We start from the raw sequence: 17535 nt of genomic DNA, 5'->3' as shown, positions 1-17535 counted from the left end.
CCCTTCCCCAAGTATAATTGGTATAATAGGTTCACTAAAAATTAGCCACTCTTGCCAAAATGTAGTGTGTGAGCTAGTCGCCATTTTGTTTACTAACTATAATGGGTGATTTCTGCTCTCTCACCCTGGCATTTTTTCCTCCTACTTAAGCTGTAGTATATAAAAGATATGTAAGAAAAGGACAATGTGAGTATTCCACAAGTCACCCAGAGAGCTATTTAGGTTTTAGTTTGTATATATTATGTCACCAAGTGGGAAGTAAAAAAAATTCAAAGGCTTTAAAGTAGAATTTTAAAAGGAAAAAAAAATGGGGCCCTGGAGTCATTATGAATGTGAAGAAAATCAGTTTTTTCTGGGGCAGAGGGCAACAGAAAAGGTACTGTAAAATTACACTAAATTCCAGCAGTTTCACTGAAATCAAATGCGATGCCAGAATGTTTATAAGCACTTCTCTGAGCACGTTCCAGTCAGCACTTGGTTAAAAATGTCACTATCACACTCTTTCTTGATGTCCCACACTAAGTCAAAACTCTTGTTAAAGTTAAGTTCTTCATTGTACCGAGAGCTGAACTAGTCAACTGTCCTTCAGTTGGAAGTAGATCAGTCTTCAGTTCTAGGATGTTCTTCTCACTCTTGTCACAGAATAGATACATTACAGAAAAGAAAGGAGAAAATAGAAAAGGGAAGGAATGTCGCTGTAAGGGAAACATCCCTCTGGGCTCATCTATCTTTCTGTTAAGCCTCTTAATACCTTTTCTGATGTTGCTGTCATTTCATTGTATTTTCAGACCTCCAGTCTGGCTCAGCTGCGGGCAGTGGTAGTGGCGGAGGCAGCGGTGGCAGCGGCAGTGGCAGCGGAGGTGGAGGAGGAGGAACAGGAGGAACTCAGAGCCCTGCAGGCCCTGGAGGGATATCCCAGCACCTGACTTACACATCTTATATCCTAAAGCAAACGCCTCAGGTCTGATCGTTTGTGACTGGTGTCTTTTAAATCCTTTGGTTCCTTAATAACTGCCTTTAATTATAGTGGATTTATCTTTACATCTCTGGGATCAGGAGTCAATACTAACATTTTAGCTATGTTATGAATCTATATTATTTTGGGCTTGTTTTATGTTGAGACAAGAGGTCCTAGACATTCAGATAGACTTAAGTAACTTTCCCAAGATGTCTCTGCTAAGCCAATGATAGAATTTGGATTTAAACCCAGATCTTTCTGACTCAAAGAAAGATTTTTCCTATGCTTTTGCCTTCCAAATCCATGAGTTAGTGAGTAGTGTTCATGTGCAGTTGAAAATTTTCTCTTGGAAGGGAGTAACCAAAGAGGTACTATCAAGTTAAGGTATTTGGAGTTAGGTTGGATTCATGATTAGGAACAAGTTTCAACTTTCTTTCCCCTCATTGCTAAAGTCTTGACTCCTCTTTAAGAATTTTTGTTCTCAATGTTCTTACTAAGGATGGATAGTTATGAATCTTGAAAATTAAATCCAGATTTAAAGACTCGGTTGTAAAACTTGAGTTTTTAAGCAGCCTGCTCCACAGCTACTGTGCAGAGTTCTAAAAGTGGGGAGAGCTTTTGGGAGGGACCCTGAGAGCAGAGCTGTTCCTTACAATTATTTTGGCTGAGTTGGAGAATTCAAGGGGGACATTGTAGCTTGTAACATGGGACCTTGTGATTTAAAGGGTCAGGACAAGTCATTTGAACTTAATAATTACTGAGTAGGTCTTTATTTGTTTCTAGGGCACATTTTTAGTTGGTCAGCCATCACCCCAGACATCTGGAAAACAGCTGACTACTGGGTCAGTGGTCCAAGGAACGCTGGGAGTCAGCACATCTTCTGCACAAGGGCAACAAACATTAAAAGTCATCTCTGGACAAAAAACCACTTTGTTTACCCAGGTAAATACACACATACCCCAAATACAAGGTGGTTATGGCATTTATTAAAACTTTTACAGCTTATCCTTTTCCACAGAGAAATTAAGGTTGCCCAAGAAAATGAATAGTAAGGGGCGCCTGAGTGGCTCAATCAGTTAGGCATCTGACTTTGGCTCAGGTCATGATCTCCAGCTTGTGGGTTTGAGCCCCATGTCGGGCTCTGTGCTGACAGCTCAGATCCTAGAGCCTGCTTTGGATTCTGTGTCTCTCTTTCTCTCTCTGCCCCTCCCTTGCTTGCACTCTGTCTCTCTCAAAAAATAAACATTAAGAAAAAAAAAGAAAATGATAATAAAACAGTATAGAAAAATAAGAATAAAATCTTGAAATTTGGGAAAATACAAGTAGAATGAGAAGATAAGGCCAGAGTTATTAGATATGCAAACAGCTATGTCCTATATAATTAATAAAATTTGCCAAAGCAAATCAGAAGCATGATCAGTTATAAAATTCAGTTTGTGAGAGGCAAAACAATACCTACATATTTCCTTAGAAGAAACAGGTTTTCTTGATACTTCATTCTAAAATGTCTCTGGAGGAACTTCGTGTGGGAGATTCTGAATAGTGTAGTAGGTGATGCCATCCACAGTATCCATGTACAGTTGATCCTTGCACAACAGGGGGTGGGTCAGGGGTGCCAACCTCTCTCACAGTGGAGAATCCTCATATGACTTTTGACTCCCCCCAAACTTAACTATTAATAGCCTTACCAATAACATAGTTGACTAGCACACATTTTGTATGTCATATGTATTATATATTGTATTCTTACAGTAAGCTAGAGAAAAAATGTTACTAAGAAGATCATAAGAGGGCACCTGGTGGCTCTGTTGGTGGAGCGTGTGTTCTTGATCTTGTGGTCATGCGTTCAAGCCCCATGTTGAGGGGTAGAGATTACTTAAAAAACATTAAAAAAATTTTTTTTAAGTGTTAAACCAGCCCTGCATTCCTGGAATAAGCCCCACTTGTTTGTGACATGTTATCCTCTTTTAATGTATTGCTGGGTTTCATTTGATAAAATTTTGTTTAGAGTTTTTGTAAGGGTTATTGGTCAGTGGTTTTCTTTGTAATTCCTGTCTGGTTTTGATATCACATAAGTGAATGAGTTAGAAACTTTTCCCTCTTAAAAACAAAAAACAAAAACTTTTCTCTCGTTCACTTTTTGTGTAAAAAATTTTATGTAGAATTGGTATTATTTTTTTCTTTAACTAGAATACACCAGTGAAGCCATAATGACCTCAAGTTTTCCTGATTGGGAAGGTTTTTAACTACAATTTCAATTTATTTAGTAGATACAGAACTATTCAGGTTATTTGTTTTACCTTGAGGAAGGTTTGGTAGGTTATATCTGTAAAAAAGGAATTTTTTCTCCATCATATATTTTTCATATTAGTACTGTTTCATTTCTTTGAGTACTAATTTCCCTTTGGTCAGATGCACTTAGTATTTTAAACAGATATGAGGCCCTAAAATTCTTCAGGCAGTTCTTTAAAATCTTAGCTTATTTCTTCCTACCTGCTTATGTTGCAGCTAGTGGAGTGACTTTCTTCCTGTTCTACCACTGCAGAACAATTACTGTTGCTTTTTTTCTTTTTTTAAGTATATTTATTTGGGGGGGTGGTGAGAATGAGTGGGGGAGGGGCAGAAAGAGAATCCCAAGCAGATTCCATGCTATCAGCACAGAGCCTGACGTGGGGCTCAATCTCACAAACTGTGAATTGATGACCTGAGCCAAAGTCAAGAGTCGAGCTTAACTGACTGAGCCACCCAGGCGCACCTGTTGCTTTTTAATAAGGTATTATTTACATAAAATAATGCATAGACCATATGTGTACTGCTCAATGAGTGTTGACCAGTGTACAAACTCATGCAAGCACTATCCCAGTCAAGTTACAAAACATTTGTCACTCTAAAACATACCCTCTTTTTTTATTTATTTTTTTTTTTTAAATGAACTATACTATTATGAACATTCTTGTATAGATGTTTTGTACTGTAAAATAGCTAGGTCCTAGGGTAAGTATATGTTAATAAGAAAGTTATAAGGTGGTGCCTGGGTGGCTCAGTCGGTTAATTGTCCGACTTCAGCTCAGGTCATGATCTCGCAGTCTGTGAGTTCGAGCCCTGAGTCAGGCTGTGTGCTGGCAGCTCGGAACCTGGAGCCTGCTTCGGATTCTGTGTCTCCGTCTCTCTCTGCCCCTCCCCTACTCACACTCTGACTCTCTCAAAAATAAATAAAACATTAAAATTTTTTTAAAAAATAAAGTTTATAAGAAACTGACAAATGGTTTGCAGAGTGGTTGTACCATTTGACTCTCCCATAAGTAATGTGAGAGAGTTACAGTTGCTGTTCATTCTCACCAATATGGGAGACTGTCATCCTTTTTAATTTTAGCCATTTTTGTATGGCTAAGATTTTTGTATGTATCAGGCTCCAATGGCTACTACTTCTGCATTCTAATCATGGCGCTTCCAGTTACTAACTGTATGACCCTGGTAAAATTACTGAGCTTAAGTTCTTCATCTGTAAAATGGGACTAAAATCTACCCTATAAAGTTTATGAAAAGATTCATTGACATAAAATACATGAAAGTGTTTTTGCCATTACTGACACACAGTTCTAGGGACTGATAAATGGTATCTGTTTGTGGGGTGTATTAATTTTGGGCAGTAAGCAGTCATTTAGGCCACGGGTCAGTGAACTGTGCCCAAGGCTTCCTATTTTTATGAATAATATTTTACTGGAACACAGCCACACCCGTGTAACAGTAGAGTTGAGGAGTTGAAACAAGGACCATATGGCCTTCAGTGCTATAAATGCTTAATGCCATTTACAGGAAACGTTTGCTGAGCCTTAATTTAACCCACTAAAACTATAATTTGTTAATGGTACTACATTTGTTGAGCAATAATAAAATGCTAAGGTACTAGCCTAGAGCACTTAACTTACCCATTTAAATCTGGCCCATATTGTTTAGATTTTCATGTTTAAAGATTACACATATATTTAAGAGCATTTTAGGCTCCATTATTTTGATAACAAATGACCTAGTATCTTTGAAGTCACTATTGCCAAATAGTGACTTGTAAGTGCATTCATTCACTTGTTCTACATTAGAGGTAAAGGAACATTTGTATGTAAAATGTCATAAACTTGAGTGTTTATTGGAAAGGTGCACAAACACCTCCTATGTTTTTGATTAGCAAGACTTTCTTGGATGTGCTTTAATTCTTGGGGCCTGTGTATGTAAGGAATAAATTATGCCTATAAACCAAGGCAACATTATTACTTCAACTGATTTTGTTTCTGCAGGCAGCCCCTGGGGGACAGGCATCACTAATGAAAATATCTGATAGCACACTGAAGTCTGTACCAGCCACTTCACAACTCTCAAAGCCTGGAACCACAATGCTGAGAGTGGCAGGAGGGGTTATCACAACCGCCACTTCCCCAGCTGTGACCCTCTCAGCAAACGGTCCTGCACAGCCGGTGAGAATTAGCACAACAGTAGAAAACCATAATGAAACATAAAAGTATTAAGGTATTTAGCAGGTATGTCAGTGGGCCATATTCTATTTAAAAAAAAAAAAAAAAAAATTGGAGTGGGGTGCGCCTGGGTGGCTCAGTTGGTTAAGCATCTGACTTCGGCTCAGGTCCGGATCTCATGGTTTGTGGGTTCCAGCCCCATGTCGAGCTCTGTGCTGACAGCTCAGAGCCTGCAGCCTGCTTCAGATTCTGTGTCTCCTCCTCTCTCTGCTCCTCCTCTGTCTCTCAATAATAAATAAATGTTAAAAAAAATTTTTTTTTAATTGGAGGGGCACCTGGGTGGCTCAGTCGGTTAAGTGTCCAACTCTTGATTGTAGCTCAGGGCATGATCTCGGGGTTCATGAGATCAAGCCCCATGTTGGGCTCTGTGCTGACAGTGCCTGCTTGGGATTCTCTCTCCCTCTCTCTCTCCTCCTGCCCTCCTCATCTCTCTCTCAAACTTTAAAAAAAATTAAAAATTAAAAAAATTAAAAATCAATAAAAAAATTGAAATATAATTCATATGCTATAAAATTTACCATTTTAAAGCATACAGTTCTGTGGTTTTTATTATATTCTCAAGGTTTTGCAACCATCACCACTTTCTATTTTAGAACATTTTTTTAACATTCCTAAAAGAAACTCCATACCCAATAGCAGTCCCTCCTACCCCCAGTACTAGGCAACTACTCTTCATGTCTGGCTTCTTTCTCTTAACAGTATTTTCAAGGTTCATCCAGGTTGTAGCATGTATCAGTATTTTTTTATACCTGAATAGTCGATATCCAGTTTTATGGCCATACCACATTTTGTTTACACATTTATTTATTTTTTAATTGTTTATTTATTTTTGAGAGACAGAAAGAGAGTGTGAGCAGGGGAGGGGCCGTGAGAGAGGGAAACACAGAATCTGAAGCAGGCTCCAGGCTCCAAGCTTTCAGCACAGAGCCTGATGTGGGGCTCGAACTCACGAACTGTGAGATCATGACCTGAACTAAAGTCGGATGCTTAACTGACTGAGCCGCCCAGGCGCCCCTTGTTTATGTATTTATTAGTTGAAGGACATTTGGGTGGTTTCTACCTTTTACTTATAATCAGTAATGCTACTATGAACATTTATGTTCAAGTTTTTGTGTAATGATAGGTTTTTGGTTTTTCTGGCTAATTGTAGGAAGGAAATGCTGGATCATATCATAAACTGTGTTTAACACTATGAGAAGCTGCCAGTTTTCTCAGGCAGCTACACCATTTTAGACTCCTACCAGCAATGTATGAGGGCTCCCGTTTTTCTACATCCTTGTTGACACTTGTTCTTTTCCTTTTTTGTTGTTGTATCCATTCTAGTGGGTGTGAAATGGTAATCATTGTGGCTTTGAGTTGCATTTCTCTGATAGCTAATGATAGCATCTTTTAATGTACTTATTGTCCATTTGTGTATCTTCTTTGGAGAAATGTCTATTCAGATTCTTTGCCATTATTATTCTAGATACAAGTCTCTTACCAGATTTACAAAAATTTTCTACCACTCTGTGGTCCATCTTACCACTTCCTTGATGATACTCTGTGAACCACAAAACTTTTTAATTTTGATAAAGTTCAGTGTATTTCTTTTATTGCTTATGCTTTTGGTATCATAGCTAAGAAACTATTGCCAAATCCAAAATCATAAAATTTAAGCCAACATTTTCATCTAAGAGTTTTATAATTTTAGCTCATGTATAGGTCTGTGATCCATTTGGAGTTAATCTTTATATGGTGTGAGGTAAGGGCCAAACTTCATTCTTTTGCATGTAGACAGTCAATTGGCCTACCAACATTTAAAGTCTGTTTCCCTTTTGAATTGTCTTGGCACCCCAGGGACTTTTTTTGAAGCTGATTTTGCTTGCTTTTTAAGGTTCATCTCCTACAACTACTACCTCTCATGCCTGTTATCACTCTACTTTGCATGTAGTCCCATGAACATAACCATGTTCTTTCATGCCTCTCTTTCTACCTACTATCTTCTGCTAAGAAACATTCATTTCCCCCTTTTCCTGTCTTGAATCTTGAAGATCCCCCTAAAGTGCCATTTTTGTACATGAAGCTTTTCCCAATACTCTCCTCTCCCCATCCCTAGGCAGAAATAGTAATTTTCCTCTGTTTTTTTTTAAAGCATACTTATTTATTCTGAGAGAGAGAGAGCATGGGCAAGGGAGGAGCAGAGAGAGAGGGAGAGAGAATCCCAAGCAGGTTCCATACTATCAGCGCAGAGCCCAATGCAGGACTTGCTCTCACGAACCATGAGATCATGCATGACTTGAGCCAAAATCAAGAGTTGGACTCTTAACCAACTGAGCCACCCAGCATCTCTTTTCCTCTCAGTTTTAATGGTGCCTTGTACCTATGCCTACTATACCATTCGTCAGTCAACCTGTTTTCCTTGAGGGCTTTTCTCTCTGGGCTTTAGGATTTAACACTGTGCCTGCCATGAAGTAGATGTTGGTTGAATGAATGTGACAAACATTATAGTGAGTTTTTAATAACGCTCATTTTATTCCACTTTTATATTCTGAGATTATGTCCTCCTTTATTTGGTATTGAAATATCCTTTTATAAAGTGATGTAGTAGGTGGTGAGGTTTTTTTTTTGTTTTGTTTTTTGTTTTTTAATGTGATAACACAATGATGCCTCCTTGTTTTATAATTTTTTAACTTTGCCTGGTCTGTGAAATCTTTAAAAGTTTAGGAAACACTAAACTAGAGAGGCGCTCTTTTTAAATGCATGGTATTTAATAGGTAGGTAATACAATAGCTAATAGATAACATGTATTGAGTATGCTATCTGCCAGTTACTGTTCTGAGTAAGTTACATTGCTTTCTTCTTAATTTCTATTATTTTCCGCCCTGTGTGTGAGCAGTCAGAAGGAGCAGTTCCCAGTTCATCATCTGCTGTAGGCCCTGTAATGAAAACTTCTGGGCAGCAGCCAGTGTGTGTGAGCCAGGCCCCCGTGGGAACCTGCAAGCCTGCTGCTCCCTCTGTCATCAGTGCCACGTCCCTGGTGCCCACACCAAACACAATCTCTGGAAAAGCCACCGTATCAGGTCAGTTGTATCATAATATTTTTTCTCTCTCCCTTCTTTGCGCTAGAATATTTTGGTCTTAAGCAGTATTTTGTATAAGTTAAAAAAAATTAACCCAGCAACATTTTCCACATAGCTGCTTTTCAGGTAATTTATTTTTCTTTAAAATCTACACAAATGGGGCGCCTGAGTGGCTCATTCGGTTAAGCATTGGACTCTTGATCTCAGCTCAGGTCTTGATCTTAGGGTCGTGAGTTCAATCCCACATTGGGCTCCACACTGGGCATGAAGCCTACTTAAAAAACATAATAATAATAAAATAAAATCTACATGTGGATTTTTAAGTCTGAGCTGGTTTCATGGATTGAATAATAATTTTTAAGTGATATAATAAAACTTTAGCCATCTGGAACTCTGGAGTATTTTAGCTGCTTTCATAATGTAATTTTGTGGAGAACTGAGAGTTTACTCTCCTTAAAGTAACATTATCTTTTTTTTGTTTCATCATCAGTTTTGAATGGAACATGTTACAAAACATTATCCATACTCTTTGCTTTCATAAACAAAGTATATAAATTACCCTTGATGACTCCAAGTCACGATTTTTAACATTAGTTATTATACTGGGTAGTGTTAGAGTGATGTGTATGAGGCCTGGTAAGGTGTATATTTTTTGTGCCAGCACTAAATGGTCCCAGAAGAGTGTGTCTTTTACTTCTTTGGTTAACTTGCAGCATAAATCCTGGAGCCAGGTTGCCTTAGTTAAAATAACTTGCTTCATTTTCCTTGGCTGAAAATCAGGTTGATACTAATACCTACCTCATACAGTTGAGAGAATGAAATGAGTTAATATGTAAATGGTTAGAATGCTGTCTGACATGTAGTAGCTGTTATATAAATAATGGCCGCTATTAGCGTGTTTAATGTTGTGTAGTCCACATTCCTTTTAATTTTAAGATCTGAAAAGCTGTGAAAACCAAAGGTGTTTTTTTGTTTCTTTGTTTGCATAACTAATTTTAGTGTGAAATCTGACCTTCATTGACAGGCTATTTGTACGACTTAAAATGAAAATTTGTGTTTTGCCACAAAAATACTAAGGTGCTTGGATGACACTGTGTGGCCCCACATGCCAGGGGACTGATATAATATACAGCATTGCTTCTCAAACTTGAAAGATCAGTTTTTCTGTTTGTTTTTCTACAATCTAATACAGACAGATACTTCTGTAAAATACTGTAAGAACGTCAGCAGGGGTGCGTGGGTGACATTAGTTAAGCGTCCCACTCTTGGTTTCAGCTCAGGTCATGATCTTGCAGTTTTGTGGGTTTGAGACCCACATTGGGCTCTGAGCTGGCAGAACAGAGCTTGCTTGGGATTCTCTCTCTTTCCTCCTCTGTCTGCCCCTCCCTCCACTTGCGCTGTCTCTCTCTCTTACTCTCTCTCTCTCTCAAATAAACTTTTTGAAAAAATTATTTTTAAAAATGTCAACAACAATGTCACAATGTTACAGAAGTTTCCAAACACTCTTAGTTTTTGTATTGCCTTGTTGTAGATTGATAAAAGCTTATCAGGTTGCACTGACAGAAAAAACTGTTGCTGAGATATATGTTACACACACACACACACACACACACACACATATTAATACATGCATGCACACACATAACCTTAGTACCCTTGGATAAAAGATTGTGGATGTTGTTCTTATAGCTGTTATTACTACATTCCACACACAACTCCAAACCAAGCCCCTGTGTCCTTTTGTTTTTTGACTAGTTCAAGACCAAAAGATTAAAGCTGGTAGAGTTTCCCATGACTTCCACCTACCTGCCAGTTACCATTGACGAAGTTCTAGTACAGGGAGTGCTGTTCTTTGCTCATAGAATGTTCGCAGGCACCATGTTAAGCCCGGAGTAGAAATTACAGAAATAGAGGGTTGCTATTATGAGAAATAAATGCCCTCCCATTTTCTAATTAAGTATTTTACATGAAATAAATGAAATCTTCCTGCTTTAAGTTCTTATATCCTGGGATGCTGCTGATGAAATTTGCTGTATATAATGTTTTCATAAAGTAATCAAACTATTTTCTGCTGCTCATTAATTTTTTGTGTGGGTGTTGACTCTCTTTATATAACTGAGGTATAATTATTAATTTTTTAGTTCAATTTTTTGTGTACATTATGGACTGTTCTGAACAAGGTCATTATTAGGACTGTGTAGGTCATTTTAAGAACTTTGACTTTCAGGGGAGTCTGGGTGGCTCAGTCAGTTGAGTGTCTGCACTTGATTTCAGCTCAGGTCATGATCCCAGGGTCATGGGATCGAGCCCTGTGTCAGGCTCCGGGCTAAGCATTGGAGCCTGTTTAAGGTTCTCAATCTCTCTGTCTCTCCATCCCTCTGCCCCTCTCCCTTACTAGTGTGCTCTCTCTCTCTCTAAAATTAAACATTAAAAAAAAATTTTTTTTAAATAAAAAGATCTTAAGAACTTTGACTTTTACACCAAGGGAAGCCATTGGAGGGTTTTAAACTAAGGAGTAACATTATCTGCCTTACCTTTCAATAGAATCACTGGCTGCAGCATTTAGACTAAACTGGGGGACACAAGATAGAAGCAGAGAACAGACCAAAAAGTGGACACTAAGAAAGAAAATTCGGTGATGTGTCAGGAGTCCTGGCAACATCAGACTAAAAGGAGTTCCAGAAAGAAAACAGGAAATAGTGGGAAGAAAATGATCCAAGAAATGAAACAGTTTATCTCAGAATTGAAAAGAACAAACTCCCAAGTTCAAAAGACAGTGTCCAACACAATGAATGAAAGGTGCTTCACACAGAGGCACAGTTTGTTCACAAAATCAGAACACCAGGGACAAGGTGAAAGTCTTACAAGTTGTCAGAAGGAGAAGTAGAAAAACTCAGAAATTACATTATCATTGGGCTTCTCAGCAGTACTGGAAGTTGTGATACTGCTTTTCAGAATTCTAGGGGACAATTATTTTCAGTTGAGAATTCTGTAGTCAGGCAGATTGTTATGGAGAGTGAGGGCAGAAATATTTTCTGACAGGCACAGTTCTAAATGTATTTCCTATGTGCCCTGTCTCAAGACATTACTAAAATACATGTTTTTTATCAGAGCGAAGAGGTGTAGACTTAGAAGAAGAAACAGGGTCCGATATAGAAGGAAGGTAAAGGGAAGTCCCAGGGTAATGGTGAAGAATGTTTGCAGTATGACAGCTGTGCAGCAGGCCTAGGAAACAGAGTGGAGCAGATCAGAGCTCTTCAGAAAAGATACCTTTTATAAAAATGGAACCATAAGAGAGATTTGACTGCAGGGAGAATTATGTAAAGGAGCAGCTTATGGCATTTTTGAGGGAAGTGGGAAGACTTAGTAAGATTTTGAAGGAGAGCCAAGCAACTGAAAAAGGAGTAAATGTTAACACCAGAGAACAAAATGGAATCGTTGTATGGTATTCTTTGAATCAGTAGAGAACAGTTCTTGGTGGACAGGGAAAGAGAAGGTTATAAGTGCCTTAAAATGCCCAGATCTACACTAATAATAAGTCAATGTGTAACATCAAAATGTTACATCAAAATTAGTCAAGGCCTGTAGTATACATTTTCTTTTAAAAATACTGAGATATAGGGGCACCTGGGTGGCTCAGTCAGTTGAGCGTCCGACTTTGGCTCAGGCCATGATCTCACAGCTTGTGAGTTCAAGTCCCGTGTCAGGCTCTGTGCTGGCAGCTCAGAGCCTGGAGCCTGCTTAAGATTCTGTGCCTCCCTCTCTTTCTGCCCCAACCCACTCACATTCTGTCTCTTGCAAAAATAAAAAACATTAAAAATAAATAAATAAATAAATAAATAAATAAATAAATAAATAAATAAATAAAATGCCAACATATATATTAAAAAACAGGGCCAAAACGGTTGAAAGTGGATACTGCTAGGGAACTACATGAGGATAGGAAGGTGGAGGAAAGGATGACTATATTTAATTAAAAGCCTTTTCAGCACTTTTTTTACTTTTCAACTGATAAGCATGTAATATTTTGATAAAAATAAGAATTTGAAAAATATGAAAAATCGAGTCATTGTCCTTTTTTTTAATAGTTTGTTTTTTTTAAATAGTTTATTTTTTAATTTATATCCAAGTTAGCATATAGTGCAACAATGATTTCAGGAGTAGATTCCTTAATGCCTTTACCCATTTAGCCCATCCCCCCTTCCTCAACCCCTCCAGCAACCCTCTGTTCTCTGTATTTAAGAGTCTCTTATGTTTTTTCCCCCTCCTTGTTTTTATATTATTTTTGCTTTCCTTCCCTTATGTTCATCTGTTCTGTATCTTAAAGTCCTCATATGAATGAAGTCATATGATATTTGTCTTTCTCTGACTAATTTTGCTTAGCATAATATCCTCTAGTTCCATCCACATAGTTGCAAATAGTAAGATTTCATTTTTGACTGCCGAGTAATACTCCATATACCACATCTTTATCCATTCATCCATCGATGGTTTTGGGGGCTCTTTCCATACTTTGGGTATTGTTGATAGTTCTGCTGTAAACATTGGGGTGCATGTGCCCCTTTGAAACAGCATACCTATATCCCTTTGGTAAATACCTGGTAGTGTAATTGCTCGGTCCTAAGGTAGTTCTATTTCTGATTTTTTGAGGAACCTCCATACTGTTTTCCAGAGTGTCTGTACCAGTTTGCATTCCCACCAGCAGTGCAAAAGAGATCCTTTTTCTCCACATCCTCGCCAACATCTGTTGTTGCCTGAGTTGTTAATGTTATCCATTCTGACAGGTGTGAGGTGGTATCTCATTGTGGTTTTGATTTGTATTTCCCTGATGATGAGTGATGTTGAACATTTTTTCATATGTTGGCCATCTGGATGTCTTCTTGGAGAAGTGTCAATTCATGTCTTTAGCCCATTTCTTCACTGGATTATTTGGTTTTTGGGTGTTGAGTTTGATAAGTTCTTTATAGATTTTGATACTAATCCTTTATCTGATATGTCGTTTGCAAATAATTTCTCCTATTCCATCAGTTGCCTTTTAGTTTTGCTGATTGTTTCCTTCACTGTGCAGAAGAAGCTTTTTATTTTTTTTTTTTATTTTTTTTTTTTTCAACTTTTTTTTTTTTTTTTTTTTTTTATTTTTGGGACAGAGAGAGACAGAGCATGAACGGGGGAGGGGCAGAGAGAGAGGGAGACACAGAATCGGAAACAGGCTCCAGGCTCCGAGCCATCAGCCCAGAGCCTGACGCGGGGCTCGAACTCACGGACCGTGAGATCGTGACCTGGCTGAAGTCGGACGCTTAACCGACTGCGCCACCCAGGCGCCCCAGAAGCTTTTTATTTTGATGAGGTCCCAGTAGTTCATTTTTGTTCTTATTTCCCTTGCTTCCAGAAACGTGTTGAGTACGAAGTTGTTGCAGCCGAGGTCAAAGAGGTTTTTGCCTGCTTTCTCCTCGAGGATTTTGATGGCTTCCTGTCTTACATTTAGTCTTTCATCCATTTGTAGTTTATTTTTGTGTACGGTGTAAGAAAGTGGTCCAGGTTTGTTCTTCTGCATGTCGCTGTCCAGTTTTCCCAGCACCACTTGCTGAAGAGACTGTCTTTATTCCATTGGATAGTCTTTTCCTGCTTTGTCAAAGATTAGTTGGCCATACATTTGTGGGTCCATTTCTGGGTTGTCTATTCTGTTCCACTGATCTAAGTGTCTGTTTTTGTACATCACTTGTTGTTCCTTTTGAGGGTACATCTCGGTATGAACTTACTACCTAGGGGCACCTGGGTGGCTCAGTTAAATGTCCAATTTGGGCTCAGGGCATGATCTCACAGTTGGTGGGATGGAGCCCTGCGTCAGGCTTTATGCTGACAGCATGGAGCCTGCTTGAGATTCCCTGTCTCCCTCTCTCTCTGTTCCTCCCCTCCTTGTGTGTGTGCTCTCCCTCCCTCTCGCTCTTAAAAATAAATAAACATTAAAAAAAAAAAACAAAAACAACTTACAATCTGATTTGACATTCATCTGTTCCAAAGAAAGATTTTTATAAGGCTTTTTTTCAGAAAGGTTTTAAGATTATTATTTTCCTTTTACACATACATACCCTCTGCTTTCCAATGTCTTAAAGTATCTTTAGCCTCTAAGCTGTTTTTTTTCCTATTGCTGTTTTTAAGTGTGTGACAGCATGTGTTTGTGTTGTGTCTTTTGTGCTGTCTCACAGTAACTGCCTATTGTTTTTACCGGCCTCTGAATGCCTCCAATAGTTGAATAGTGGAAATGGGAATATGGAAGTTTAGCCTAAAAGGAAAGTGGAAGAGGGTGACCCTTTCTAAAATGACAGGTGGAGGGGCACCTGGCTGGCTCAGTTGGTAGAGCATGCGACTCTTGATCTTGGAGTTGTGAGTTTGAGCCCCACATTGGGGGTAGAGTTTACTTAAAAATAATAATAATAGGTGGAGAATGTTTGATGTTTGAAAGATGAGAACTGCACACAAGTAGGAAATTAGAAGGTATGGTGAGTACACAGATAGGAGTATTTGATCTATAAGGATGGTGTGAAGGGGATGCAGATAAACTGGGATGAGCTTAAAATGGACTCTGAATACTTTGAAACTAATTTTGGAAACATTCTCTGGGCAGCCAGGAGCTAGAGAAGGTTTTAAAGTAAGAAAATGACAGTTAACCAAATCAGAAGACAGAATTTTATATTCAGTTTGTACCTGTCACAGCTATGTACAAAACACAGAAATTGTCACAGAAAACAAACATGGAAAGAACTGTCTTAAAATGTTAATACTGTTCTCTCTGTGGTTGGGCTTTCGGGGATTTTTTTCTCTTTTTTATTGTTTTATTTATTTATTTATTTTGAGAGAGAGAGAAAGAGAAAGAAAGAAAGAAAGAGGAAGAAAGAGAGAAAGAAAGAGAGAATCCCCAGCAGGCTATATACTACCAGAGCCCAGTGCGGGGCTTGAACTCACAAACTGTGAGATCATGACGTGAGCCGAAATGAAGAGTTGGATGGCCAACCAACTGAGCCATGCAGGCGCCCCTACTTTTTCTCTTTTTTTAATTTTAATTTTTTTAATACTTTTTCATGTTTTCTCTTGTTGATTAGTGTTGCTTTTCCAAAAATTTCTGTTACTTCATGATTGCGGAGCAAAAATAAATCCTCACTGTCACGTCATTGTTTTCATTGTGAAATCTGTCACATCCATTGCTTCCAGCTCTCTGTTTACTGAAGGGGTGGATGTCCTAAGAACTTCCTCCTGTGAGGAAAGGTGAATGCTGAAGAAGGCAGGACTTTCAGAAAGCATCTGATCTTCAGCTTGGCCTTATCTTCCAACTTATTTTAGGATTGCTAAAGATTCACTCCAGCCAATCCAATCCCCAGCAGGCTGTCCTGACAATCCCCAGCCAGCTCAAGCCACTCAGTGTAAATACATCTGGAGGTGTACAGACCATACTGATGCCTGTGAATAAAGGTAAGTCCTTCACCCACGGGTTTCGGCTGCCACCAGGACTGTTGGCAGGGGCGTCTGGGGGGTGGTTCCCAGGCTCCCCTCCCCATTTGGTCTTCCCTTTAGCCATCAGAGTTGTCCTTGGCATTTTGAACTCTGGGACACCATAAACCCCAGATGACCCATCGGCTTCTAAATAACTCCCCATTTCTAAAGTTGAGTAGCCGGGGAACATTTTAAGTGTTCAGGAGAGTTCCAAGCTAATTGGATTTTTATTTTCTTAGTGACAAGCCCCCATTTCCACAGTGGAAGATAATAAAAGCTCAGTTACCCTGGTGCTAATAGTAAACAGCCTACCCTACCTTGTCACATCACTGTATTAATAAGGACCTTTTTAATGTACTGAAATTGTTCTTGTGCCTTTAGTCTAAAATGGGGCCATCACCTGGGAGTTAGGTCATCATTAGAATGATTTCTGTATTTCTTACATCCTCTCCCTTTTTTTCCCTGTTAGTGGTTCAGTCATTTTCTGCCAACAAATCACCTGCCATTCTGCCTGTAGCTTCCCCAAACCCAGTTGTCCCCAGCTCTGCTCCAGCAGCTGTTACAAAAGGTAGGTGTTTCTCACGGTATTTTTGCCCGGAAGTTTCGTGCAAGGCGTTACTGTAATCTGGGTCCCTTCAAGTTTCAGCATCTGTGAATCAGTCCCTTCAGAAATACTTAGAGTATTTTAGAGTAGACCTGACATTGAGGGAAATGCAGAGATGTTTAAAGCAGCATTTCTGTCCTCCAAGAACTTACAATCAGGTTGAACTGAGTTGTAGACAGCAGGCAGTGATTGATAACTCCAGCATAAGTGAGCTGGAAAATGTGAATGTGAAGTGTTTTGGTCTAGGATGTCTGGTCAGGGTTGGTGGGGTGTGGAGTGGGTGTGGAGGTGTAGGACTTTGTGCGGGGCAGGGATTATAACCTAGACTTAAGAAGGGTGAAGCATGTTAAGCTGTGGAGGGGGAAGGGGCGTGCCAGATTGAGGGAGCAGTAGGGTTTGTTTGGGGGAAGTAAACCAATTAGGGGACTCACCTAGGGTGTATCGTTGTAAAGGAGCTTTAGGTGGGGCCAAACTTTGGCAGGCTGGCAAGGGGGACATTTCTGACTACTGAGTAGATTGAGATAGTGCAATGGGTTAGAGCAACACATTTTGAAATCTGTAACATCTGTAATAATGATAGCTACCATGTGTTAAGAGCCTGAAGGATACCAGGAACCTTGCTGGCTACTTTATATATATCACTAATTCTCACAGTCCTTCAGGGTAGCTATTATGCTCGTATTACAGATGAGGAAAGTGAAGTTTGGAGATAGTAAGTATCTACTTCCCAAATCTTGAAAGTTAAAAAGCAGTGTAGTCAGAATTTGAAGTAGGTCTGCTTCTCAGGCATGCTGGATCTTTCACAGTAGTCTTGAAGAAAGGTGAATTTGTTACTTACAGCATGACCAACTAAAACATGGATTTGCTGATTACAGTCCTTGCCTGTTTTTAAAAAAAGGT

The 17535-nt window shown here is 39.1% G+C and overlaps 1 protein-coding gene across 3 annotated transcripts in view; it reads left to right on the top strand.

Moving 5' to 3' along the window:
• YEATS2 (YEATS domain containing 2) overlaps positions 1 to 17535 on the top strand; it is a 112709-nt gene that overhangs the window by 79164 nt on the left and 16010 nt on the right. For all 3 annotated transcript variants that reach the window (XM_078453176.2, XM_078453177.2, XM_078453178.2), the window contains exons 18-23: positions 789 to 961; positions 1742 to 1900; positions 5251 to 5427; positions 8360 to 8543; positions 15882 to 16010; positions 16501 to 16599. In XM_078453176.2, coding sequence (XP_078309302.1) covers positions 789 to 961; positions 1742 to 1900; positions 5251 to 5427; positions 8360 to 8543; positions 15882 to 16010; positions 16501 to 16599 — 921 coding nt within the window. The remainder of the gene's footprint in view (positions 1 to 788; positions 962 to 1741; positions 1901 to 5250; positions 5428 to 8359; positions 8544 to 15881; positions 16011 to 16500; positions 16600 to 17535) is intronic.

This window comes from Panthera onca, chromosome C2 (assembly GCF_046562875.1).
Source record: "Panthera onca isolate mPanOnc1 chromosome C2, mPanOnc1 haplotype 2, whole genome shotgun sequence".
Taxonomy (NCBI): Eukaryota; Metazoa; Chordata; class Mammalia; order Carnivora; family Felidae; genus Panthera; species Panthera onca.
This window is presented reverse-complemented; position numbering and strand designations above follow the sequence as displayed.